Source organism: Xiphophorus hellerii, chromosome 18 (assembly GCF_003331165.1).
Source record: "Xiphophorus hellerii strain 12219 chromosome 18, Xiphophorus_hellerii-4.1, whole genome shotgun sequence".
Taxonomy (NCBI): domain Eukaryota; kingdom Metazoa; phylum Chordata; class Actinopteri; order Cyprinodontiformes; family Poeciliidae; genus Xiphophorus; species Xiphophorus hellerii.
This window is the reverse complement of record NC_045689.1, coordinates 23,017,420-23,044,184: the sequence shown is the minus strand read 5'-3', so window position 1 is coordinate 23,044,184 and position 26,765 is coordinate 23,017,420. Positions and strand designations below refer to the sequence as shown.

The window sequence follows — 26,765 nt, the reverse complement described above, 5'->3', positions numbered from 1 at the left end:
TAGGTTATGTATGATATGTGCAGCATTTTTATAATAGAAGGTAACAAAGTTACTTGAATGTGCTATAAAACGGAAAAAAATACCACAAATTAAGGCCTTCAGGCAAATAAATTGATTGACAAAGATGGGAAAAGATGGGAGAATGGCATGACAACGGGAAGATAGGGAGATTGACTTTTGAAAAAGAAGAGATTCATAAGTGAATGGGCAGAATAATAGATGGAATGATGCATGGATTGGAACATGAATACCAGGATTTTAAGATAAATGAATGAGTAAATGGATAGATACATTAAGATTTAGTCACTGAATGACTGATGGTGGACAGATCAATAGCTGGATGACCTAAGCAGGAACCCTAATCGGAGCAGGATCAGTCCTTTATCCCACTGATTAACCAAGACAAACACAAACATGAAAGAAAGACACCCGATTCTGTTCAATAAACCTTTTTAATCTCAACAGCAAGTTAGCTTATGTGTGGTCAACATCAATGAAGGTAAATATAAAACTGGATTTCTATTGATTGACTTTTGTTTTTAAATCAGCAGGAGGTGAAATTATGATACCTGGAAACACATCCACTAGAATCTTTATGACTTTAGTCTTCAACTAGAGAAATATTGCTATAATACTTTTAAATGGCATACACAGATTGACCAGCTAGAAAAAAAAATACAGACAACAGAGAAGAAAATAAAGAAGCTCCAAAACTCCACATGGTGGGTTGTACAGGGAAACTTCTGAGGGACTTTGGTACCTTTGGAAAACCTGGCTCTACTTATGTTCAGGAAAAACCCCCACAAAAATCATAAAAACACAGAGGACGTAATAGTAAAGTGAAAGACACAGGAGCCAAACCAGGAATAATCATTCATATTTAGATTGAAAAGAAGTAAAAAGGCACACTGAACACTATTCAACACAACTCCCCCGGGCGAGGATTCACTACAGCCACACAAAGAACACTCATCATAATAAACATAATAAGTGTTGCTTTTTCTCAGATTCAGATCGACAGTCACATGAAGTGTCACGCTCGGTCTGGTCTTTCCTCGAAAGAAAATGGGTTTTGTGTCCATTATTGTTGGGGAAGAGAGAGGAGAAAGGCGTTTCCCTCCCGACCGGAGGACGCTTCGTCCGCGAGGAAGCCGCAAACTTTTCCCACCTTTTTCTCCTCCATCTCTTCTTCCCTGTAGTGAAAGTGCTCCAGTGTTCAACCTCCCAAGATCCTCCAGTAGATCTTTCAGTCTGACCATTGACAAAGGCAACTCCCCTCCCTCTCCTATGCCAAGCCTCAAATATTTTGCTTCAGGCCTTATTTCTATCTAATGGACATTTAAACCCACAAACTGGGTGTGAGCTTTTTTCCCGTCAAAACTATGGCTGGATTACGATAAGAGCAACATGCTGAGTTTGTAAATTGAAGGGTGGAACTGTTAATGCGACTATGAGGTGAATACTGCAACAGATCTGCAATTCATTCTGGTCAACTGAGTTTGTTGAAGGTATTAACAACCAAGTAAGTGACCAAACAAGTCAAAGAGCTACTGTTCAGTCAACCTTACAAAAGGTTTCAAATCACAATCCAACAACAGATTTTCAACACAAAGCAGCACACAGTTGTGAAATGTTCCAGGTTTCTTGTCCCTGCAACCCCACAGCATGATGTTGCCACCAGCTTTTGTAATCAGCCCCCTTTACTCTGATACCTTGATAGGAAACTATTAGTCTCTTCAAATTTGGTGTGCCATTTTTAAAAATCTTTTTAGTTAATAAAATAAGACATACAACCTGAAAAATCCAACATTTTCTTCAAAACCCTAGTAGAACCACTGGTGGCAGTATCATGCTGTGGGGACGTTGCTCTTTAGCTGGGACAAGAAAGCTGGCCAGTTGACGGGAAATGGATGACGCTATGATGAAGTGGTTCAGATTAAAAACCACTTCTCAGTTTCTTTCCACTTCACAGTTACATGCTACTTTTCTTGGTCGATAAATCCTAATAAAAAAAAAATGTTGGTCAAACAAATGAGCTAAGAAATACTTGGATCATTGGGTTGATTTACTCAAACTTTCCCCACATGACAATAACCAAGGTCAGACCACTTTTTGTTGACGGTTCAACTGTCAGTTTCAACTCCAGGTCAGACAAATCTGAGCGAACACCTTGGTCTGCTGCTGGATCCGACTCCAAACCTTCCTACAGTTTAACCACAAACCACCACAAGCCGCACGGTCTGGCAGATGGTCGCAGTACCATAATCTCATCTCAACTGCTGTCATGACGACTGATCATCTGAGAGTTATATCTAGCAGATCGAACACAGTCGGAGTGCCGTTAAAGTAAAAAAAAAAAAAACTTGAGATGGGATGAGGAAACAATCGAGATCCCCTGTTAGCTGAAGGATGCTGGGCTTCATCTCGGAGCAGCCACAACGTCAAAGGGGAAAATCCACTCAGGAAATCTTTAAGGGGGTTATTTATTAAAAAAAACAAACAAAAAAAACACACACACAAAAAAACAGCAGAGGCATGACTGGAGCAGAGGAAGTAAACCAGAAATAATCTCTAAAACAAGGACTGTGCAAAAGGTTTAAGAAATCTAAAAACACTGTTTCTGATTTGATTACAAATCTGTTTACAGAATACCTTAAAAAAAAAAACTTTTGATGTTTGCAGGGCAAATAGTGTTTCTTCCATTTTTCACGAAGATTTTGATTAAATTAATGCTCTAAATGATTATTGGGAAAAACTAAACAGTATGTCTGACTTCGCCACAGTAACCTCCATGAAACGTTTTCTAGCACGAACAGAGGTGAGATTATCTCCCGCTTACATCATCCGCTCCAGTGACGTCATCGCTGACCTGGAGGTGGCTGGGAACCAATCAGAGGCTTCCGTTCGCGACCCCCGCCCCTCAACATTCAGGATTAATATTGCTTCAGTATTGCCACAGAAACATACGTTCAACTCCAACCCTCCACTTTCCGCGTTGAATCGACATCAGCCCTCATTTACCAGGCGAAGGCATGACCCACGCCTCCACTGAACTGGTAATCATGGTAACGGGTGAACTGGAACTGGGACAACAATCAGTAGTGTTGGAAATAGCTTGAGATCAGTAGTTAGAATTTATGAATCAAACGTCACAAAAAAAAAAAAAAATAGATGTCCTTAACGGTTAAGAAACGTAACACCATAGCATGTATTTGTTACATTTTTGTGTATCAAAGTGATAGTGTTAAAACCTGTTTATGACCACTATAATATAACTGCACAAAACACCAGCTTGAATCACTTGAATTTGCCTTAATATTTGTGGTACTGTGATAAATGAGGGCCATCTTCTCCTGCTCACTTGGTTTGCCCCTCACCCCATCTTCTCCAAACAAATTGAATAAAAATCCACAGAAGTCTCATTCAGAACCCGCCTTGTTGTCGTCAACGGTAACTTGAAGTACAAAAAGCACGACCAGCCTTTGTGCTTTTGGTTGCCGTTCAGTTTCAACTCCCCAAATTAGTTTACTCTCAAACCATTTCTAGACGAAATGCTGCGGCATCCCCCTCCGCCGGTCTCATTAAACGGCTCAGCGCACGCGGCGACGGCAGCCTCGCCGCGTCGGCACGGCGACAGGCCTTCTTGCCGCCTTGCGAGGGCAGATGAGAACTACAACAGGGGGTGCATAAGGAGAAAGGGAGGTAGGTTGAGGGAGGATTTTGGTACAAATGTTGAGGCTTCTTACAACTAAGAAATGAAGTTTCTATTAGTTGCACAAAAGTGAACACTTCCTTCCCTGCTGCTACGCTTATGACCTCCGCTTACATCTCCATTCTCCCTGCTCTTAATGCTGCGTTGCTGTTTAACACCGCTCTCTAAGAACAACAATAAACTCCTCGGCTGGGTTCAGTTGACCAGTACGAAGCCCTGCTGGGAGTCCACGGTCTCCATCATCTCGCTGTCCAGCAGAGAAGCGGGCAGCTCGCTCATCCCCAGGCTGTCCGACTGGGCCGGCCCGCCCAAAATCCCGGGTGCGGCCCTGGCCTCCGCCTCTCCTGGAGCAGGATGCAGCAGTGAGGGGGGGTTTATGGACAACTCGTACTGGTCTGGTGCAAGAGCCTCGGGAGGGGGCCCGAGGATGGGCTGTTCGCAGCCAGGAGGGAAGCTGAAGCCCAGGCCGCAGCTGGAAGCATCTTGAGGCAGCTGGTGGTGGAGCTGGGGGTGGAGGTGGGCTCCGTGAGGCAGATGTTGGGTGTAGTGGTGATGGCTCATGTAGGGGTCGTAAACCACGCCTTCCCCCGGCTCCAGTAAGGGGCTCAGGCTGAGGGCGTGGCCAAAAGGGGCGGCCTGAGAGCTGCCTTGCTGCTGCGGCTGCTGGCTGCCCGCTGGCATGGTGGGGGCCTGCGGGGGGCCCGGAGGCGCTGTGGGGTCCATAGCGGGGCCCACCGGAGGGTAGGAGCCTTCAGCTATCTGCATCTGGTTGAAATAGGTCTGCAGGCCCATTCCTTGCGACTGCTGCTGCAGGTACATCCTCTTCTGGTTCAGTCTGGAAGGAGGCATTAAATTAGCACAAAAGCATTTTAAATAATAAAAAAAAAACAATCAGAAAATGTAGGAAAAGGGGAACTAAATGTCTAAATCACTAAACCGCTGCTTGTGTGTTTTTACAAGAAAAAAAATGAATCTAACGCAAACAAGGATGGAGAGCTATAGCTATAGAGTTGGGAAAGCCTTTATATGAATGAAACAGTTCATAGAAATGTGTTAAAAATGTTCATGGGACTGAAACAAAGCAGCCTACTTAAAGCGGCTCTGCTCATTAGAATCACATGAGAGGCAAAGAAAAAAAAAATGCTCGGCATGAAATCAGCACAGCTGAACAAAATGGAGCATCAGTCCGTTCACCAGGCTGGGTCACTGTGGCTGCTTGGCTTCCTGCAGAAACGCCGGGCTAAAGCATTTCTACACATTTTCACAATTCTGACAGGTCTGTTTCGCTAGATACTGTAATTCTGGATGATTTTCAAGTCTTACACCAGATTTGATGTCCACTTTGACTGGAACCATAATGTTTCAAGTATTTTAAAGCATCTGACAGGATTTCCCCGCATCTCTGTCTTTGTTAAAGAATGTCTTTTCCAGCATGAACAGCATAAACCTTCAATCACCATGTTTGACCTTGGGTATGATGGTGTGTTCAGGGTGATATGCAGAGTTAGTTTTCCATTACACAAAACATTTTGTATTACCGTAAGCTTTATATACAGTAGAGCATATTTCCCTCCTTATTTTTTCTAACACTAACTTTATTCTTGTCCGTCTTGCAGATTCGTGGAGGGCAAAGCTAACATTTGTCCTAGCAGCAGATTTCGTGTGGTCATATTGAGACAATTAGTGAAAGGATTTAAGGATTTGAATACTTTTGCAAGGTTCTGTGAACAGAAATCACTAGGGATTCAGAAAAGAAGGAGAGCTCAGAGGAGACTTTTTTGTTTTACCTGTGTTCCTGCAGCTGCTGCTCTAAACTTCGAGGAGTCTCCTTACAGAAAATCTGACAGCTAGCAGGACTGTTTGCCAAGATGTTGGCCTTCTGGGCAAAAAAGAAAAAAGAATTGAAATTTCACCTAATAATTATGACTATAATCATTGCAAAATGTGATGCTAATCTTCAGTTCTTTTATGTAGTTTCTTAGTATGCGAATGACATCAACAACTACTCAGTAAAGCAGCGTAATGCTACAGCTGGGCGTCAAGTATAAACATGTGTGAGCTTGTAAAACCGGTCAGTGAGTAATGGTGACTGTACCTGCAGCCTGTGTGTGAGGTACTGTGTTTCCAAACTCTGTCTGCGGGACAGGAGAGGCGGCTGGGCTTCACCTGGGTATAAAGCTAGGCCCTCCTGCTGCTTGCAGGCCTCGCCCTTTAATTAAAAACATAAAGCATTGGAAACAAAAATCCCCACAGATCCTCCCTGCCCACCTCCGTCAAATAATAAAAGCGGTGTCAGGGTCTGAACGCTTCATGTAGCTTCAATGAGTTAGCTTTGCTTTGTCCTGCACAGATGCCTGCGTAGCGACTCATCGGCCTGATGCCTTTCCCTAAATGGTGTGTACCAGAGGGATTTCACATTAGGTAAATGGAATGAAAGCTAATTAAAAGGATGATGGGGCTTCAAGGGTCATAACCAACAAAGAGAAGCTTTATTGCATAATGAAAATGGACAAAAAAATAAACAAACAAGAAAGAAAAAACAAAACAAGAAGATCTTGTTTGTGCTCATTTGGGGTTTTGTTTAGAAGATAGCAACAGTTCCGTTTCTCGGACGGTTCCTGTTTTGTTGAGTGTGTGTATAAGTGTGTTTGACTGCGGTTTTTTTGTGAGTGTGATTGTAGTTCTTGTCATTTCTATGGGCGAGTCCGACGCATTTCAACAATGGCTGCATTCATTTTGGCCGGGACTTAGAGCTCCAGGGGGACGGGAGACAGTAAACAAGCTGGAGTTGGCTGCCTCTCCCGGGGTTACACAACAGCCCGGCTGTTTGTGTGCGATTATTATTTTATGTACAATATTAAATCAGGAGGGATGCAGGGGTGAATCTGAGAACTGGTTATTGGGGAATAAAATAAAGACCCAGAACCAACCTCCAGCAGGTTGTGCAAATGATGCTGTGGTCCCAGGAGACCGGAGACGGCCCCGTCTCCAGAGCCCATCTGCTCCACCAGCATCTGGACTTTGTTCAGCTCTAAGATGCCTTTGGTCCTCGCCAGGTTTTGGAGGTGCTGCCGGAACGCCACCAGACCTGAAAGCAGAAACCAAATAGAACTGATTAAAACAATGACAATTTTCAACAAGAGAACCTCCATTCAGAAATACCCACAAGCATTTTTACAACTCCGAGTCAAATCTCACCTCCAAAGACTGACATAAACATTGTTTCATTAGATGCATGGCATCTAATCTGCCTACAATAGTAATGATGTACGTTATGAACTCAAATTATCTACTGTTTATCCAGAGGATTATTATTAGCTTCTTAATCATCTATTAGTTTCCTAATTTTCAATTAAAATGCAAAATCAGTAATAAAATGCTTAACCCCCCCCCCCCAAATAAAAACTGTAAAGTGTAAAAATGTACTCCATTTAGCTCCATAGTAATTAAATTCAGTAAGTGAAACTCACATTATATAGATTTGTTACACAGACTAATATATGCCAACAACGGGATTCTGTTAACTTCTGTTAACCACAAAAAAAAGGATTCTGTAAAATTTCAGAATAAAGAGGTTCGACCTGTAAGGTTTTGCAATAATGGCTGCTTAAAAGGTAGAAAATAAAATGTCTGAGTAGATTTTGAAATGTCCCATACTCGTCGGATGCAGAGTTAATTGGGAAAGACAAATATGTCTCTGTTACAGTGAAGCATAAAAATATGGTTAGAAACTATCCACAGCCTCTGGCCAAAAAAATAAAAATCAAACACCTTTCAAAATGGCAGAATGTGGCTTACATACTGGCTTAATTTCACCACTGATTACATGACTAAAAGATGAATGAACCTGAGTCTAAATCAAGTCTAGAGTCTTTGTTTCTATAAACTCAACTGTGACTTGAATCTCCAGCTCTGGCTCCATCCTTTTACAGAAACAGGCCTAATCCTCCCTGACGTCAGACTGTTGAGGCTTTGTCGATCTTACTGACACTGTATGGACGTCAGCTGTGTGTGTATATATATATATATATATATATATATATACACACAAGACAGTATGTGTGTGTGTGTTTGCTTGAAACAGCAAACAGCTCTGATAAGTTCCATCCAGTGGTGACGAGCCTGGGCTGTGAACGATGGGACCTGACTCACTGAGATGGTGGGAGTTATTTAAAACCGGAGTCGGCAGTCTGACGCAAAAGAATCCGCAGCATCAACACCCTCCAAAGAAGATTATGGAAAATAAATTAATAACTACAAACACCAACTGGGAGTGCACACTGCAGCCTGTCAGAGCTAAGCCAGGGAAGATCCATATTTTTAACTCAGAGTAAAATCGGCTCCACTTGGCCTTAATACAGGTGATTTACAACCAGCAGGCACACAATTAAGTTAAAAAAAAAAAAACTATAAAAACCGAAAGGTAGATGGAGGTTGTTCAGCAAACCCCCTCCTTGTGTTTTGGCTTCTATTTCCCTCTGATGTGCAGAAGAAAGAAATCTAGAGACTGCAGCTTTTGGAAAGAGAGGGAATAAGCAGCAGAAAGTGAGTTAAAAGAAGAGTGGAGGCATTGGGAGAGGTTGGGGGAGAGAAAGAGAGAAATATGTGGGCTGAAACCTTCAAATGTGCATCTGATTCACAAGGTGAATCATCACCGTTGTCGTCGTCAAGAGAAACCGAGAGGATGAGAGACGGGAAGAGGGAGCAGGGAAAAAAAGGCATGTGAAAGAGGAGGGGAGAATCACTCAGACGGTCTAACAACATAAACACATATATGGGATTTTAAATACATAAAACACACATGTGCACGTCTGAAAGTGTGAAGGGTTAAGGGAGGAGCTGTAGGAGTGTCTTTATTAGGATCAAAGTTCCTTCATCTTAACTTTGAGACTTGAAGAATCAAAGTAAACTCACTTGCACTTCATATGGTTATCCAAGAGACAGATTCAGCTCTAGTTCATGTTGAGATGCTTTAAAATTGTAGGAAGCTACAGTCACATTTTATCCCGTTACCATCACAAACTTCAGCGCATCGTTTTGGGATTTTAGGTAACAGACCAACACAAAGTTGGTGCATTTGTATTCAATCCCAAGTCAGTACTTTGTACAATAGCTCTTTGCTGCTACAGCTGCAGGTCTTTCAGGGTCGTTTGTTGGTCTAAAAATTAAATGAAATCCATCAAAGTGTTGATGCCTGACATGAGAAAATGTGAAAAGTTGCAATACTTTCACAAGACACTGTGAGCTAGCAGAGTAAAGCTCAGTTTCAATTAGATTTAAATCAATCTGGCTAGTAAAAAATAGAGTGGATCTTCCAATTAGTGTTAGCTACCTTGTTTTGCCTTACAAATTAATACATAACTAATGGAAAAATGATCTTTTCTGCAGCTCAGAGCATAAATCGAGGTAAAGCCAACTCCCATAACTTTAATTAGCTGCCTTTAAATCTGGAGTTCACTCTGTACTTGGTTCATTATGATGAAGCAGGTCTGGTTTGTTTAAATAAAGTTCCTTGACTCTTTGCTCAATGCCTTCGGCACAATGTAATTAGACAAGCTTTTCTCTATTGAATTTGATTCGTTTGTATAACTGCAAGGAATGTTTTGCATTGTTATGGGATAAAAGGAGGTGGTTCTGACTTTCATATCTCAAAAGTGTTGAAAAGGGAGGTGAAAATTTCTTTATTCTTAAGACACCTCCATTTCACTATTCTATAAACCTTTATACTGTTTTCAATGTTTGCATGTGATTATTAAACAATTAAACACTCTCTTAAGATAAAAACTTTTAAAGGTGCAATATAAACATTAGATATGGACAGCAAAATAGGTAAATCAGTGAAGGGTTTCAGACTCGTACTTCAGAACCAGTTTGGGTCATTTGTAAACCTACTCACAACCCGAGGACTTAATCCAACCAATTGATTCAGGTGTGCAGGACCAGAGAAAAACTAAAAAAGCAGGACAGCAACCCTAGAGGATGGATATGAGACTTCTGTCTTAAATTAAGGCCTACTTTTAAATCTCAAAAACAATTTGAGGAAATAACTGAACCCTGTTGGCTCTGACCTTGCGTGAGGGAGGTATCGGACGCGCGGCGTCCTTCTCTGAAGCTGATCGGGGAGCGGTTGTGCGTCTCCCTGTGCTGGGACGTCAGGGCAGCCATTGCTGGGTTCGGGGGTCTCGCCATCATGAACGGTGCAGGGCTGCAGCCGGCGGCGGAGCTGCTGGCCGGCATCCCTTCGCTGAGGGACGGGGAGTCCTCCAGCAGGCTGAGGTCACTGTGCATTGAGCCCATGTCGTAGCCAATATCTGAGTCGACGCTTCCCATGGATGGGTTGTGCCCCAGACTGAACAATTTACCTGAGCAGATCCCAGTGAGATCAGGGATCCTGATGGACACTTTGTTTCTGTGATTAGATATGAGCGTGACGTCAAACCTTGATTTGAAGGTCCTGGCTGGTTGGTGACCTCAGACAGAGTGTGCCGCCGCTGGCCGAATCGAGCCGTCTGATAGGCTGACAGCAGGTGGGCGGGATCGTCCTCTGCATCCGGCTCCTCAGTCTCAATGCCCTCATCAATCGATGTCTCCATCATGTTGCTGGGCGATGAGGTAGAGGACTTGCGGAGGACAGTGGTGGGAGGGAGGGGGTCTAGGAGACAGCCGTTCACCTAAGATGGAGAAAGAGAAACGGAAGAATGGCTTCAGGGCTAAAACTGTGGGCCACAAAATACGGGAACAAAAAAATAAAGGGTTTGAAAAGATTAAATAACATCCTGCAAAAGTCTTAATACTTCTTGATCTTTTTCACATTTTATCAAAGGTTTTATTCTAGTACTGCTGTGTTTAACTCCATCCATCTTTCCCATCAACTCTGACCGCAAGAAAGATGAAGAAACCAATCCCCACAGCATGATGCTGTCACCACCTTGTTGAAGGGTGGGGATGGTGTGTTATGAACGCATATCAATTTATATATACGCTAAAACATTCTAGTTTGCTCTCAACAGACCAAAGCACCTGAAGTAAGCTACATGCAGCGCTTCCTACACAAAAAACTAATTTAACAAAGCAAGTCCCGTAATTTCAATAACTTTAAAATATAAAATATAAGAACTTATGTTTCAATTAAACAGATCAATATTATTCCCATTCTCTCAATCTAAGCATTGCGTGTTAAGGTCATGACCTTCCTGCTCAAATTAAATGTTTAAACACAATATAAATTTGAAACCAGATGCTTGTATACATCTAATAAGACAAAAAATAAGTTTTTTTCCTCACAGTCTGAAGTTAAATTTGATCAAACTTCTCTTGCTTTAGGTCATTTAAAAATATCCAAATTATTTCTATTCCCTAAATGCCAGAAAACGTAAAAAATTTTAAAGATTCTTTTTGTAACGTTTGCTCAATTGTAAATAATGTTTCCAAATGTTATTCAAACATTAGATGAGGTTTATTGCAAAACTGCGCAGTCTCAATATGAAGAATTTTCCAAACCTTGAGAACATCTAATTGAAATTCAACTATTTTCAAGGATTTCAAGAACCCATTTGAACCCTGTAAATTGACAGCCAGGTCTTAGTAGTTGTTCACATGATGTACTGAAATATGCTCCACGAGATCTTTTTAGATTTGCATCTGCAAAAAAATAAATAAATAAATAATAATAATACAAGTATCCTTTTTATTGCGTTGAGTTGATTAATCATAAAATACATTGAGCTTTGTGGTTGTTAATGTGATAAAACATGAAACAGTTCAAGGGTTATGAGTAATTTTGCAAGCCAGTATGCAGTCACACACATAGATCATCTACAGTATATTGACTGCTGCAGTAACAACAAAGCCTGGTGTTGATCTAGAAAGAGCAGCTTTGCCCAAATCCACATCTGCTTTCTTTAGTGTGCCGAGATAGGAATGCTGTTATCTAACAGACTCACATCGAATAAAAAAAAAACACATTGAGAGCTGAGACACAAAGAAGCGGTAGGTCAAGGAGATACAGAGGTGAAACGATCGAAAGGAGTGGAGAAGGACGAAACTGAATGAAAAGTGAGGGGGCAGTTAAAAAAAAGAAACAGGAGGAGGAAGATTGCCCAATGGCGAGGAAGAAAAAAAATGATTTGTTGGCTGAGGGGCGGGAAGTCTGGGCGGCGAGATCGCGGAGGGTAGCGCAGCGGCTTCCTGTCCATGTGTGTTCACTCGGCTCCGCATTAGGTCCCATCATCATCACAGGACCGCTTACATAACCAGACTCCATTCACGCAGATAACATGCCCCCTTACTTACCGCTTCGTTCTGCTTACCAAACACACACACACCCACACACCCACACACACGCCCTCACACACACATACACACACGCCCGCACGCGCACACAGGCGGAGCGACTTACAAGTCATTCTTTATTGAAGCTGTGAAAAGGGGGGTAAGATGGAAAAGAAAACTTGAGCATTCGGTGCAAGCCTGAAGGTGTGTGAAACCGTCGCGACAGATGAACAGCGTCTATGTTCTGTACCAGGAGGTCAGGGAAACAGCAGGCCTGGAGGTAAAGGTCGCTGGCTGGCATTGATGAAAAGGAGAGCACAGTGTGTGTGGAGCCGTGCAGGACGGGCAGCTGTCCTGTCTGATGTGAATGTGGCTGAGTGCTTACATAAGAGGACATGTCAGCTGCACTCAGGCAGGTCGACGCTCCAAACCTCAAAGGAGTCTGGTGCACACACACACACACACACGACTGCACGCAAGTCTGGTTCACCCCAAATGAACACAGCTATCAAAGTAAGTCACAAGCTGATAATGAATGTTCTAACTAATACTTAAAAACAAGTGTGAATTAGACGTGACATGGAGGCAGAGACGCAAACAAAAACACACCCTCATACACTCCCTTGGACCTACTTTGGGCGTGCTGATGTCCTCCATCATGAAATTCTGCTCCAGAGGAGATGCGGCCTGAGGGAAGTTGCAGGCGTCAGAGGTGGATTGGGGAACGGTGGGGGGACGCAACAAGCGTACACCCTGCAGGGGCAGCCCCACCTGTGCTGAACCGCTAGTGGACTGTGAGGTGGAAGAAATGCAAAGACAGAAAGATGTGTCAGTAATGTTTTTAACAATTTTTATAACAACACTAAGGTAAACCAGGAACTGTTGTTGAAAAAGCAGGAGAGATATAGTAATATAGGAATCACACATCCTTTAATAAAAGTTAGTCTAAGAACAGATATCAGAATGATCAGATAATTAAAGCAGATTTTGACTTAATGAAGGTTACCTGTGGTGTACCACAAAAATCTGTGCTCAACCCTAAACTTTTTATATCAATCAAAAATGGAAATTTACCAAACAATCGGCCAGAGATTGAACTTTTTTCCCTGTTCATTAAATTAACACCAAGCACCACCAAAATCCGGCTAAGAACTAATACATCACAACAGCAATTTATAATTCCCTCATTTTCTATGGGACGTAGAGCTACAACCTCAACCAAACCTGTAGCACCCTTTTCTCTCTTGTTTATGGTATTCATAAATAAAAAAAAACCTAAATCAGTAGGTCAGACGACAAAGAAAACTAGAAAAAGCATGTGCCAGTAAAAGCCTGATCAGTAAAAAATATATTTGCAATGGATCACAGTATAAAGTTCGTTTTATTTGCTGATGATACAACTTAAAACTAATTAAGCAAAGGTTTGCCATGAGTTCTCAAAGCAGAAGAAAGAGACGTGATAAATTTAAAGAAAGGCTTTGATATCAATAAATTAAATTCACACTAATTTAGAGAATAATGTCGCTTTTAGTAATGGACAATTTAAATAAATCATTAGCCTTGTGGTAAATGTTGATGAAACTTTAAGAGAAACTAAATTTGTAACCATAAACAATTTTGAGAGCCTCTTATTACTGTTCCAAATGTTAAAATGACCAAAACCAAGGCAATGTTGTATATAAATCATCATACGTGCTATAATTCTCAGTAGTTCTGTATATAATTTACAGCCAGGAAGTATAGTGTTATGCACACAAAACCATTGCAGTAGATTTAATGTTAGAGGTTCATACAAGGAAGAACTGCATCCTAGATGGTGAGGCAAATTAAAGACAAGTTTCCCTGGGATGTGAGAAGTGTTCACAGACAGGAAAATAATGAATAATGTAATCGAGGGTAACGCATTAAGATCAAGGCTAAGAGAGAGCACAGAAGAGATGGATAAATAAATTATTGGGCCGTCTCTGTCCATTTGTTCCAGGGTGCAGGTGTGAATAACGCAGCTTTGATCAGAGAGGCAGGGATACTAATCAGCACGCATTATTCAGATGCTCTGAAGCTCTGCTGTTACCTTGATGACGGTTTGTTCAGCGATGGTGCTGGGGCGCCGCTGGCGAGCGTCGAGCCTCTGTTCAACAGGGAAGCTGCAGCGATGTGCCTTGAGCCGCTCCACCAGTAGGTAGTAAATAGCAGCAAAGTGGTTGTAGCTTTTGTTCTGCAGAGACTGGAGGATGACAGACAGGATAAGTGCTGGAGTCTGCAACTGAAGTTCATACTCCTGTTTTTTTTGTTTTTTTTTAAAAGATGACTTAAATTTGACAGCTTCTAACATCTGATGAGATTATTCTTTAATCATCCCTGTGTGAAACTGGGTTATTGCAGAAGATGGAAAGCAGAGGGAAGATAAAAATACAGCCCACAGACTGTGTGTTAAAGGAGCATGATGAAAAACCCAGAGTATGCATAAATTACAGTCAGGATAGAACAAACTGAGAACAGCATACAGGTTCAGATAATCCTGACAGGTTAGACAGTCAGTTGCTTCGTGCAGAATAATTCAGACTGTAAGTCAGTGATCTTCACACCATTCTTCCTATTTTTATATTATTACATTTTTCCTTATGCTTGTGCATTTCTCCTCCTATGTACTTTGGATTCAATGCATACAGCTCTTGTCAGCCAGAAATCCCACCATAACACTACCTTCTCCATGCTTAAAAACATGTTTGGCACGCATTGGATCATAAGTTATCTTTCTTTCATTTTGTCAAGTCACAGATAATTTTGGTTTAGAGACAAAATCTTCCACAAACTGCACAAATATCAACAAATCACATACAAATGCCAATTATGTCAAGATTATTTGCTGGAACAAAAATTTAATAAACTGTTATTGTGACAAAAAAATGCCTAAACACCAGGGATAATGAGCAGATTTAACAAAGTTTTAAAATTGTAGCAGTTAAAATGGGCATTTATGTAAAAAAAAAAAAAAGTAGGTTATTAAAATGATCACTGGTTGCCACTACAAAGGTTCTGAAAGCTGTGTTTTGAGTCTGAATCATAGAGCTCACACTACTGAGCTGAGATAAGGCTGCTTTAATAATAATAAAAAAAACCCCACCATAATCACAATTATTTTTAGTCAATATTGATAACATGGTTTGGTCATTGGACATGCTTACACACTGAACTGAATTTTCACTATTTCCACTATGCAGGTTCAGTCAGTGTTTTTGTGTCGTTTTTAACATCTACCTTCTGAGCTAAAGCATCCATCCATGGCAACAGTGCACCTAACTTTACAAACATGTTCCTGACTGAGCAAAGGGTCGATTTTTTGCAAAAATGAATTACACTGTTGATCAGTTCACTAATAATAATAATAATCATATAATCCTGGCCCCCATTACTTGCATAAACACTGATTTATGACGGTTATAAAAAATACACTGATGACATTGGTAGTTTTTTCTTTAATTTTACAGAAATAATGAGAAAAAGAACACAATCAGGTAAAGATTTCATCTTTTACAAAAAACATTGTTGGAAATAAAGTTACTGTGCTGCATCAACATGTGCAGAACGACGTCACGCCTGGCCCTTACCTCTATGGTCTTATGTTGATCGATGCCGAGGCTGTGCATGAGGCGGAGGACCTGCTCGCTGTACTCTCCGACGCCGGCCTCGCCCTCTGCAGACAGCGGCTGCTGGTACAGAACCGGCCTCTGTACAGGAACATCAAGAGTCATCCACTTGTGCTCCTTGATCTGGGCCAAAGACAGACGCTTGGATGGGTCCAGTACCAGCATCCTGCGGATCAGGTGCTCACAGTCTAAAAGGAGGGGATGGAGAAATTATAAAGAGCACAAAAAGTTTTTCTGTATTTTAAGACCACTGTACTATCAAATGAAAGAACCATTTTTACAAGTCATAATAAACAAGAATAACTGCCACAAGCAGCCCTGATGAAGTGAGGTGAAAATGACGGTTCAAGAAAAATCGGCTATATTCTTTTCTTAGTTGCTCTCAAGATTTTCCACTTTCCTTCCCTCCTAATGAGAGCTCCTCACCTCCATTTGGTGGCATGATGAGTTTGACGTCAGACACAGCTGGACTGTTAACAGGATTACGGTTCCCTTGGCTGCACCCTGCATTCCTGCCTGCCACTCAGCATCCTTCCAACATTTACTTCCACCATTCTTTTCTTGAATCAGAACCGGTGGACTCATAAGTAAAATCGCTGCAATCATTCTTCCGCTGCCAAGTCTTATTTGCATCAGTTGGAATATTTTTTTTTTCTTGTAATGCATCTGAAAACCTCACAACAACTTAAGATTATTGGATTTGTCATTTGTTAAAACACCTTTAACTAAGATTATGCTTTTCAAGACATTAACATGTACAATTTATTCTGAAGCATTATTCTACGCACGTGAATGCAAAAATTTCAACATAGAATTTCTTGAACACTTTTCATTTTTAATGATCCGAATGTCCAATGTAACAAGATGAGGCTGGAGTTTGCATCTTATCGAGGGATTTCTAGGCATCTGGACCAATTTAGAGGAGTTCTGTTTCAAAAACTATTAAAAACACGTTCTCTCTTCTGTGCCATTGCTCCTCCACCTCACCAGAACCAGCCGTGAATGCTAAGGGTAATTAGCATGGCTGACAATGAACAGTTTTTCCTTTAACAGTAAGTTGCTTTTCTTAGCAAAGCTGCAACACATACACGAGGATGATTGACAGCACTAAAATCCTCCTTCTGGCTCTGATTGGTTGTTTCTGACTGAACGGTGTATTTCTGCAGATGGCAATAGGACCACGTTATCTGTCTCATATTTAACTGTTAGGACATAGAGTCATTTTTAAAAAATGGGTATAATCATATTTTTATAAACGTTACCTACTTGCAGCTTTAAGGTAAGGATCAGTTCCCTTCTCATATACAACTCAGTGCACTAACGTCTAACACAGTCTTCATCCAAATATGTTTTATTTGGATGACACACACCAGATAATAAAACAGACGACTCTCAGCAGGAAGGCCAGAATAAAATTACTTTCAAGCTGTTCTCATGTTTTATATTATAGTGCTTAAGTAGAAATTGAATTTGACTGTAATCTGTATTGTCAGGTTAAAGCTCACAAATTGACTTCATAATTCTTTATTTAAGCGCATCTCTACTTTGAAACTGTGACACCGTTAGACTGTCAAACATTTAACTAGATGCAGATTTAGAAGTGCGGTTTATGACCCTTGTATAAAGTTATATAGAGGAAAATAAGCAGTTCGATGGCCCAGTTTTTTTTTTTTTTTTGTTCAGTTTACATTCCAGGAAGTAACTGATTGCTGAGAGATGTGCTAAAAGTAAAATAAAATATCATTTAAATATGCAGTTAATGTAAAAAAAAAAAAGCATTGCATAATTAGAAACGTATTCATTATTTGTCTTGGAAAATATGAAGAAAAGCTGCTTTACATAGCAAACTTCAGGCCAATTTCCAAACTGACAGTATTCCGTAAATTCAGACTTTTCAAGACTATTTTTGTTTGCAATTTCAAAATATTTAACCCATACAGCCTTTTTTTGGATCTTTTTTTTAAGTAAGGATCAGGCCATAAATCCCATCTTCCCTTAAGAACACATTAGAAAGCCTAAGGAGCTGCTGGCCCACATTAACTCTCTGTTGCAGATTCTCCTCATTCAACCTGCTGATCTACTAAAGTCTCCATTCAACACATGTTTTCCACCTCGGTAGGTCAGCCAAGTTAAATTTATCCTCCCACTTGACACATAAACAGTGTGACCTTCACTCCAGTTTTACATTAAACTCCCGCCTTTCAGAAGATCATCAATTGCGACCTGCTTTAAAACAAATTCACAGTGTTATATTTGTTTGACCCAGAAAGCACCTGACTTTGCTGCAGCCATGTTTGAGGTGACAGTTAGTACCAGAGCTTTTGCTTCACCCAAGGGCAGGTAAAACTGTAAACTTGTTGCCACTGAAAATCCACGGGGCTGCATGGCTGATTGACTGACGCACCATTCTAAGATGGAACATCGCACCATCATGACCTAACCACAAAGCCATCCAATTTAACACTTGAATGCCCGAGTGGGACAGAGCTGCAGTGAGGGGAGACGAGGGGGAGGCAAAACCAACATGTTGTTCAGGTAGAAGCTTCAGATGTTTCCAGGATTCTCAGTTCTTCACATTCATTTTATAGCTTAAACTATTGAAGCTCTTTGTAAAATTAGGGCAAACACATATGTATAGAGGAAGAAAGGAATGAAGGAACAAGGAAGAAGTAAAATAAGAAGATAGGACTTAAGAATGGAAAGGAAATTATGAATGAAATACAAGGGGGGAAAAAGGAAAGACTGAAGAGAGGATGGAATAAAAAAGGGAAAGAGAGTAGGAAAGAACTCAAGGACAAAATGATGTATACCAGGAAGGAAGAAAGAGAGAAGAAAGAACACAACATTTACACAATGAGAAAGGAGCTCAAGTCTGGAAATACAAATGTTTCTCCATACTCTTATTTTATTTTTCCATACTTATCCACACCTGGAAAGGATTGCAATTAAATTCCAGACTGTGTAGGAATCCTGCTAGTAGTACTGATATTGGTTGTATTTAAAACACATTAATGATCTTTAACTAACATATTAATGCTAAGTACTCAAAGGTCCTGTTCAGTAAGGAGACATGTGGTTGATGAGTCCTCTATATTTGCAGAGCTCTGATGTGTTCTGGTGAGAGTTTACAGCACCGAGCTGTACCGCACACCATGGCGTTAGTCAGAGACAGCAAAACAAGATGGACTGTTTCTCGATGAAGTAATCAGCACACGCTGTTCCCCTCTGTTAGGGGAACGGGGGGGTTGGACTGAGGGTAAGAAGGCGGGTTTGAGTTTCAATTTGGCCCATGAGGTGAGATTTTCACTCCTACATTCCCTCCATGTCTTGAAAGAAGCAGAACAGAAAGAAAAGTCCCTATTGGCGACGCCAGCCTCTCAGATCAGATACAAGGGAACTCGGACGGACAGGAAGACGACTCACGGGACGGGAGGGTGACTCAAACCAACACGCGAAGTCTCCTGTGAGTTGCTGGAGGGCTTCACTGGCTCTTCCCCACGTTACATAAACAGCTCCGGCTCTGGACTTAATCTGCAGCCAGCGAGCTAGCACAGCCGTTAACAGCAGGGCTGTTCTGAGACAGCCTGACTCACTGCAAAGCCGGCACGCACACATAACCCTCAACACTCCCCGACTGCCCCATACTGAATTCCCTTCAAATTAATATAACAAAACATCCTCCTGACTACTGTAGCTGATGGATGGAAATTTCCTTGACTTCATGCTGCATTTCCAAACTCTACTACGGACATATTCTCCTGCCTCAAAGAATATGTCAGCTGTTGCTTCTCACCTTCAGTCATGAAGTAGGGGATTCGAAACCTTCCTTCGAGGACTCTCTGTCGCAGCACAGGCAGAGTGGGCCCATCAAATGGCAATGCACCACAAACCAGCACATACAGCACCACCCCCATGCTCTGCAAAACAAGACGGAGCAAGGTGAGCTTAGGAACAATCAGGAGGATCAAATAGAGATATGAGGTATTGAAATCCTCTTAGCATTGTTTACACCTCAGAAAACAACTTTTAATCTGAACACATTTATTAAAGAGGGTTGATAAATCCTTTATTAACAAATGTTTTTAAGAAAACCAGTTACAGACCAACACCGTTGCTGGTAATACTTTGCCCAACATGAAAAGAACGTAGGAATTAGTTATGGGGAGTGACATAATTGTGGGAAGTGACTGTGTTCAGTGAATCATTGCCGTTTTGATTTGTTCACTTGCTTAGGATCATTATCCCTGTAAAACAACTAATGAAGACATATTTTCAGTTTCCTTGTGCAGGCCATCAGGTTTTTACATTTAAAAAAAAGCTTGTAATGTTTACAGTGGCCTCTAATAAAATTTTGAAGGATTTTTTAAAAGATCAACAGGCCCACAGCATTACAGAGCCACCACTTCACTTTACAGAGGGTTTTGAGATACTTTTCCCCAATATTCATCTTCCGTTTTTCACCAAAACCAATCTAGAATGTGTGTTGCTGAAGAACTCAAGTCCCATCCGACTAAAGCAAAAGCAACAGTAGAGAGCAGCAAAGTCTGGATGTTTACATTTGTGATGGTAGGTCAGAAAATGACTATTTCTGCTTCCTAAATAACTGGTTGCCATGTAGACAGATGGAACAACCTTCTCACCATGCAAGGTGACGAGATGAATACGAGTCCTCGTTCAACCTTGAATGTCACAATTCTAGTTATTTAAAATTTTACTTATTACTCAGAGGGTAGGTAAGGTAAAACTTGGGCAAGTAACTAATTGATCACTGAACATCTGGCTTACTTGAAAATGGATGTTTTCCATTTTAAAAACGTGGGCCTCTTTATCACGTCATTTTAAAAATGATGTTAAGCAGAAAATCATTACTTAACCTTATGGCCCTTGACCCTACAGACAATTAACTAAAGTAAAATCATTTAGCTCAGATCTGTTTATGCAAGACTTTTTGACCTTTCAATAATTGTGCCACAAAGAATTTTGTTAATGATCATTTTGAAAGATGGGATTTTTTTTCACAAGATGACTAAATTTAACACTGAAGACTGGGTTTTATTTTCGTAGGATGAATTTATCTAAATTATTTGAACACATCTTTAATATAACCGACACGGTAAAATAAAAAACAAAACAAAAAAAACATTAAATATATCAATTCTCCAAGTCAGCTGAGATTTTTGATGTCCCCATAATAAATTAAAGAATTAGAGAGCAAAGTGACACCACCATCTTCTGCTATGTAATCTGTCATCTTACCCAGATGTCCAGCTGTGGTCCCTCATACTGTTGTCCTTCAAAGACTTCTGGGGCAGCATAAGGCGGGCTGCCGCACCATGTGGCCAGAGGTTCCCCGGGCTGGAAGAAGTTCGCAAATCCAAAATCTAAAAGGGGTCAAAGAGCAACGTTAAGAAGATTAGAGATCATTTCAAAACACCCGCATTTAGTCGATACGGCAACAAATAAAGTGCAAAAAAACTTTGCCTGCAAAAAATTGTAAGAAGATGAAGCACCCTGAACATCTATTGCAAAAAAACCAACATGCAGAACAAAGTTGCTTAAACATCAAGTATCTGTGAGGAGGTTTTGCGTAATGCAGTTTGCAATCCACATTTTTGCACATTGAGGAAATGGGCCTTTGTATGAGGCAACCTCCCCTTGAGACTGACATTAGGTCACTCATGTGGGCTTCTATTGGTTGTGTGCAGAATGAATCCAACTTTGATTTTCATCTTAAGAGGAGAGAGGCGTTGGGAACTATTACAAACATACTATTAAAGTCATGTCTGCCTTTTAATAAAATCCAGTCAAACAATACAAATCCCTCTGCACCGACATTGGAATGGGAAATCATTCAAGCAAAGCATTTGTCATCTTTTTGTCAGATTTTCCTCTTTTGTATTTTTCTCTTATTTATGCAAATTAGATATTCTATAGACCTGTTCTCATTAATAATATAATTAATCCCTTTTAACAGACACAGCTAGTCGTATTTTATGATTTATGACACCCAGCAGAAAAAAAGAGACAAAACCCCCTTGCTTAGCAATCCATTATCAATGGAAGCTGTCAGGGGACCAGACATGTGCACTTTAGTTTCCACCCCCTCTGTTTTTTCCATAATCTTCACCAGTTACATAAACAGAAAAATGCACTGAAAAACAAATAAATAACAGATTAAAAAAAGAACAAATCTGCCTTACATAATGGGGTTAGAGGTGGTGTGGGTTCATGCTCAATATGCAATGTTATAGAGTCTGAGACAGCATGTTTAATCTTATGTGGGGGTCTATAGATATAAAACTCGTCCCCAAAGCCATTTACTGTGTCTTTCATAATCTCTTCCTCTTCCGAGTTCAAACAAACAAAAAAATAGATTTTTTTTTTAAGTTTCAAAGGGGATGATAGCAATAAATCCGGATTGCAAACCTTTTCTTTCCTGGAAAAGATGCAGAAGGTTCAAGAACAAATACATGTTAGAATCCGATTTGAGAGATTATCAAACTGCTGCAGATGAGAGTCAAATCAGAGCATTTAGCGATTGCAATGCAGGTGGCACCAGGTGTGACATGAAGGGGAAAGCAGTGCGACATGTTGAGTTTACTACAGATATGCTGACAGTCAGATGCTGCTGCAGAGGTGAGCTGGGAGATGAAGGCAGAGCGGAGAGCTGCAGCTGGTTTATCGTCAGAAGCTGTGACCCATTTCATGGAGCTGAATACTGAGCAGACGAGTTGACGTCAAACACTCGCTGCAGGCTACCAACAGCAGTCTCAGCTCTACGGGAAGGGTGGGTGGTAGTTGGGGTGGGTGGAGGAGAGGAGGGATGTCTTGGTGTTGAACACAGCAGCATTAGCATAATATCAGACAGGTTGCACTGGAAATATAGTTCACCTTAAGTCATGCTGCTGTTACAGGCCAGATTACTGAAGTTGCAGATTTAATTACAATGGTAATAGAGTTTGGATGGCAGTGGACCATAGTAACTACATTAACAACAGGTTGTCCTTTTTCCTCTTCACATTGTTGAAATACCTATAACTTTAGCCACTTCCTCTCCCGACTCATCCTACACATTCCCTGTTTCAAACCGCAATGCTTCTCCCTAGATGCACATTAGCAGGTTTAAATCAGCTTCAGGCCTGTTTCTGACATGGACATAAAACCATCTACTGTAGCAGCGGGGTTTTATAATCGGTGTGCATCCAGCACCACATGAAAACCTTTGCACAAAACAGTTGAAAAGCAAGAAACAGCACTTTGGAAAAAATAAAACAGAATTTTTTCTGTTTGCTAGATGAATTTAAAGAATTCTTCCTCATCTTTGGTAACCATGTTTGTGTAAAAGATTAAACCCTATGTACGGGTCTAGACTGGGCTCCCTGACTAACGGCAAGTTTTGTGTACAGATAATTAACATTCCTTTTAGCACTTTATACTTTTGGAGCAGCCTTTTAAACACAGGACAGCTGACAGGTTGTCTTTGGATGTATGGTGCTTTTTCACTTATTTTAGGCAAATCACAGACCAAGAAGCTCCAATAAAGCTATTTTTCAATACCAGTTTTTTTCCAATAGTGACTCTTTTTCTCTCAAAAAGACTAAAGGATGAAGAAAATATTACAAAATCAAAACAAGTGGAACTTTTCTGACACACAAAAAAAATGTAAATACTTCAAAATCTAAACAACCCAAAAGCCAAATAAATTTTACCCATGTTATAAAAAAAGATATTGCTAAGCATGAAGAGATGCTATTGAGCCATTTCTTTCCTATATTTAAGAAAAAATAATCAGCAAATAAAAGTTGTTAAATTTGATTAATAAAAACTGAAAACTATAACTGACTATTAGGTAAAAGTTTTACTTTACTAATCTCAATTAAAAATGACAGAGTAGCTTTAACATGATTAATTTCTTTTTCCCCACCACTGCAGTAATAAAATACGAAAACACAGACGAATTAGTTTTGCTGACGTGCACTGGTGAATGTTTGAGGTGTCCACATCTCCTAACTGGCCATGAAAAATACCTCGAGGGTTTAGGGCTCTGTCAACAACATTCATGTATGGATAGTTTCAAATTATAAGAATTAAATGAGATTTAATACAGCTATAAAGGCCAGCGTGTGGCAGAGTGTTAATGTGGTGTTATTTTTTATTCATCATGTGAACCTAAGGAATTACAAGCTGAAGAACACTACCATTTTGTTATTCCTAAGGGATGAATATTAGATAGTTGCAAATTAGATAGTTAAAAAACACCGTCTAATGATAATGATTTATTAAACGGCTATTTCTTCTAATCCTGCCACTCTTTACTTATTAATCATTTCTCCACTTCTTTTTTCCATCGCCTTCAATCTGTCAACTTGACCCAAAAGGGGATGTTTGAAGTGAAAACATCAAGGGCACTCCCTGCTGCTACTGTTGCGCTCTCCTCTGCAGCTGCCATGACTATGACCTTTCCTCTGACTGACCACCAGTTAAGCTTCATACAGATGGACCAGAGGTGGCCTTTAGAAAGTCCGGAGGCTTGACAGGGCTGCAGAGCATGAAACCCAGAAGCACTGGCTTAGAGCTCAAGACAAGACTTATTCAAAATTGTACTGGGTTCAAATAATGAAAGCCAGAACTGAAAGGAAGTAACTCAGAGGATAAAAGTGTGCAGCAACCCCAGTTATACACAGCACGAATCCAACATGTCGACTGTACGAACCACCAACCTAACTTATGATCGCAGGTTTCAGGGTTAAGAAAAAGCACCGAATGTACAATCTTCTGTTGCTCCAGACATGCTTCATCTCATCATGAGTCAGGTAATGTTCTGTTCATTGTTTTGCTGCTTCAAATTTAATCTACTGTGCAGGAAAGACAAGCTGTGAACTAGGCATGTTTGTGAAAATTATTGCTGTGGTAAATTACATATTCAGTTTTTCATCCTCAAGAAAACATTTTAAAAAATCGTTGAAAAAAAAAAAAAGAAAGACTGAATCAAATTACGTAGCTGAAATGCTCATCAGTAAAGCTTGCTATTCCAGTTAGAAGAACTAAAAGGCACTGAGGTCTGACATGTACATAGGGTGACTAGCAAAGCAAATTTGTTTTTCACTCTGTTATTGGTCCCAGTTGTTTTCCTTCAGGAAAAGACACAACTTGGCTGAAATCATTCAAGAACAAAAGTCATTTTCCCTGAGTTACATGAAGTTACACACAGAGTCTGATGTTCTCGGACATCTATATTTTTACCCACTTTTATGGGGATTATAATTTCTTAGCTACATGCTTTACTCTTTCTCCAAAGTGGTCAACTAGTCAATCATATGTTTGAAAAGTGGATCAGTTTCTCAGAAATGTGAATTTTTAATACATAAGTGTCATTTTATGTTTATGTTATAATACAATCAGAGGTGGAAAAACATGTCATAATGTTAGGCAATGTTGTGAAAACAATTATGACTTGTGATTTAAAAAAAAAAAATCAAACAGCTGAACAGTGTTAATGTCTTTCTGTTTTGGGTTAATGGAAAACATAGCTCCCAGATAATGAGTGGTCTAGCTAGCTACCACCGTTATAAAATGCATTTTTTTTAATCTAAACAATGTTTTATTGAAATCAGGCTTTCTGGCATCTAAACCAATTTTACACTACTTTAAGCAACAACTCTTACCATTTTATATGCATAAAAACGATGAATGCATGGGAAAGGTTAGCTAACAGTGATTACAGTTCTATATGAAATGCATATATCCGAGGCCATGGTCTTGAGCCGGAAAAGGGTAGAGTGCCTTCTCCGGGTCAGGGGGGGTGTCCTGCCCCAAGTGGAGGAGTTTAAGTATCTCGGGATCTTGTTCACGAATGGGGGAAGAAGGGAGCGGGAGATCGACAGGCGGATTGGCGCAGCGTCTGCTGTCAAGCGGGCGCTGTACCGGTCCGTCGTGGTGAAGAGAGAGCTGAGCCAAAAAGCGAAGCTCTCGATTTACCGGTCGATCTACGTTCCCACCCTCATCTATGGTCATGAGCTTTGGGTCATGACCGAAAGAACGAGATCGCGGATACAAGCGGCCGAAATGGGTTTTCTCCGTAGGGTGGCTGGGCTCTCCCTTAGAGATAGGGTGAGAAGCTCAGTCATCCGGGAGGGACTCAGAGTAGAGCCGCTGCTCCTTCACATCGAGAGGAGCCAGTTGAGGTGGCTCGGGCATCTGGTCAGGATGCCTCCTAGACGCCTCCCTGGTGAGGTGTTCCGGGCACGTCCCACCGGGAGGAGGCCCCGGGGAAGACCCAGGACACGCTGGAGGGACTATGTCTCTCGGCTGGCCTGGGAACGCCTCGGGATTCCCCCGGAGGAGCTAGAAGAAGTGGCTGGGGAGAGGGAAGTCTGGGCCTCCCTTCTGAAGCTGCTACCCCCGCGACCCGACCTCGGATAAGCGGAAGAAGATGGATGGATGGATGGATGGATGAAATGCATATTGCATATAGCAATGCTGCGATGGGGATACGTTTGAAATATATTGTGCAGTCCTAATTAGGGGACAACAGCTTGTCTTGACAGTGCATTGTTGGTGAAGATGGCAGCTCAGAGCTCTTTTCCAAGCCATATTAATGCAAAGTTTAACGGAAGGAAAATGTATGGTGGAAAATTATGCACAGCCTAGTAATGAATGGATATACTGTACATTTCTGTTTAGTAAATAACAATATTGTGACTTATTATTCTAATTCTCTAAGAAACTGTCTTTTTGTCTCAGTTATAGGCTATGTTTATCAACATGGCCAGAAATAAAGGTTCCGAATGCATTACTCGTAGTGATTTGAACCTACACGTTTCGCTTTTTTTTTTTGTTTTAGAAACTGAAGTGAAATAAATCAATTTATTTTTTAATAATATCCCAATTATTCGAGATGCAAGTGTAGCTTTAAATGCTGCTTGTTTATTAACACACACCTTAATCTACTCCAGCATGTTATGTGTTGTTGTTGTGTATCATATACAGTACAGACCAAATGTTTGGACACACCTTCTAATTAAAATGGGTTTTCTTTATTTTCATGACTATTTAAAAGGCAATAAATCCCACTTATTAACCTGACAGGGCACACCTATGAAGTGAAAACCATTTCAGGTGACTACCTCTTGAAG

The 26,765-nt window shown here is 40.7% G+C and overlaps 1 protein-coding gene across 2 annotated transcripts in view; it reads right to left on the bottom strand.

The window, feature by feature from the left end:
* Nucleotides 1-433: 433 nt before the first annotated feature.
* sik2b (salt-inducible kinase 2b) overlaps nt 434-26,765 on the bottom strand; it is a 44,430-nt gene continuing 18,098 nt past the window's right edge. The window contains exons 4-14 of one of the 2 annotated variants that reach the window (XM_032545502.1): nt 20,887-21,011; nt 19,424-19,547; nt 15,592-15,818; nt 14,055-14,207; nt 12,617-12,775; nt 10,152-10,383; nt 9,781-10,074; nt 6,643-6,800; nt 5,808-5,921; nt 5,500-5,591; nt 434-4,547 (exon numbers count right to left, since the gene is read on the bottom strand). In XM_032545502.1, coding sequence (XP_032401393.1) covers nt 3,908-4,547; nt 5,500-5,591; nt 5,808-5,921; nt 6,643-6,800; nt 9,781-10,074; nt 10,152-10,383; nt 12,617-12,775; nt 14,055-14,207; nt 15,592-15,818; nt 19,424-19,547; nt 20,887-21,011 — 2,318 coding nt within the window. In that variant the 3' untranslated portion in view covers nt 434-3,907. The remainder of the gene's footprint in view (nt 4,548-5,499; nt 5,592-5,807; nt 5,922-6,642; nt 6,801-9,780; nt 10,075-10,151; nt 10,384-12,616; nt 12,776-14,054; nt 14,208-15,591; nt 15,819-19,423; nt 19,548-20,886; nt 21,012-26,765) is intronic. The other variant, XM_032545504.1, reaches the window with a different exon arrangement.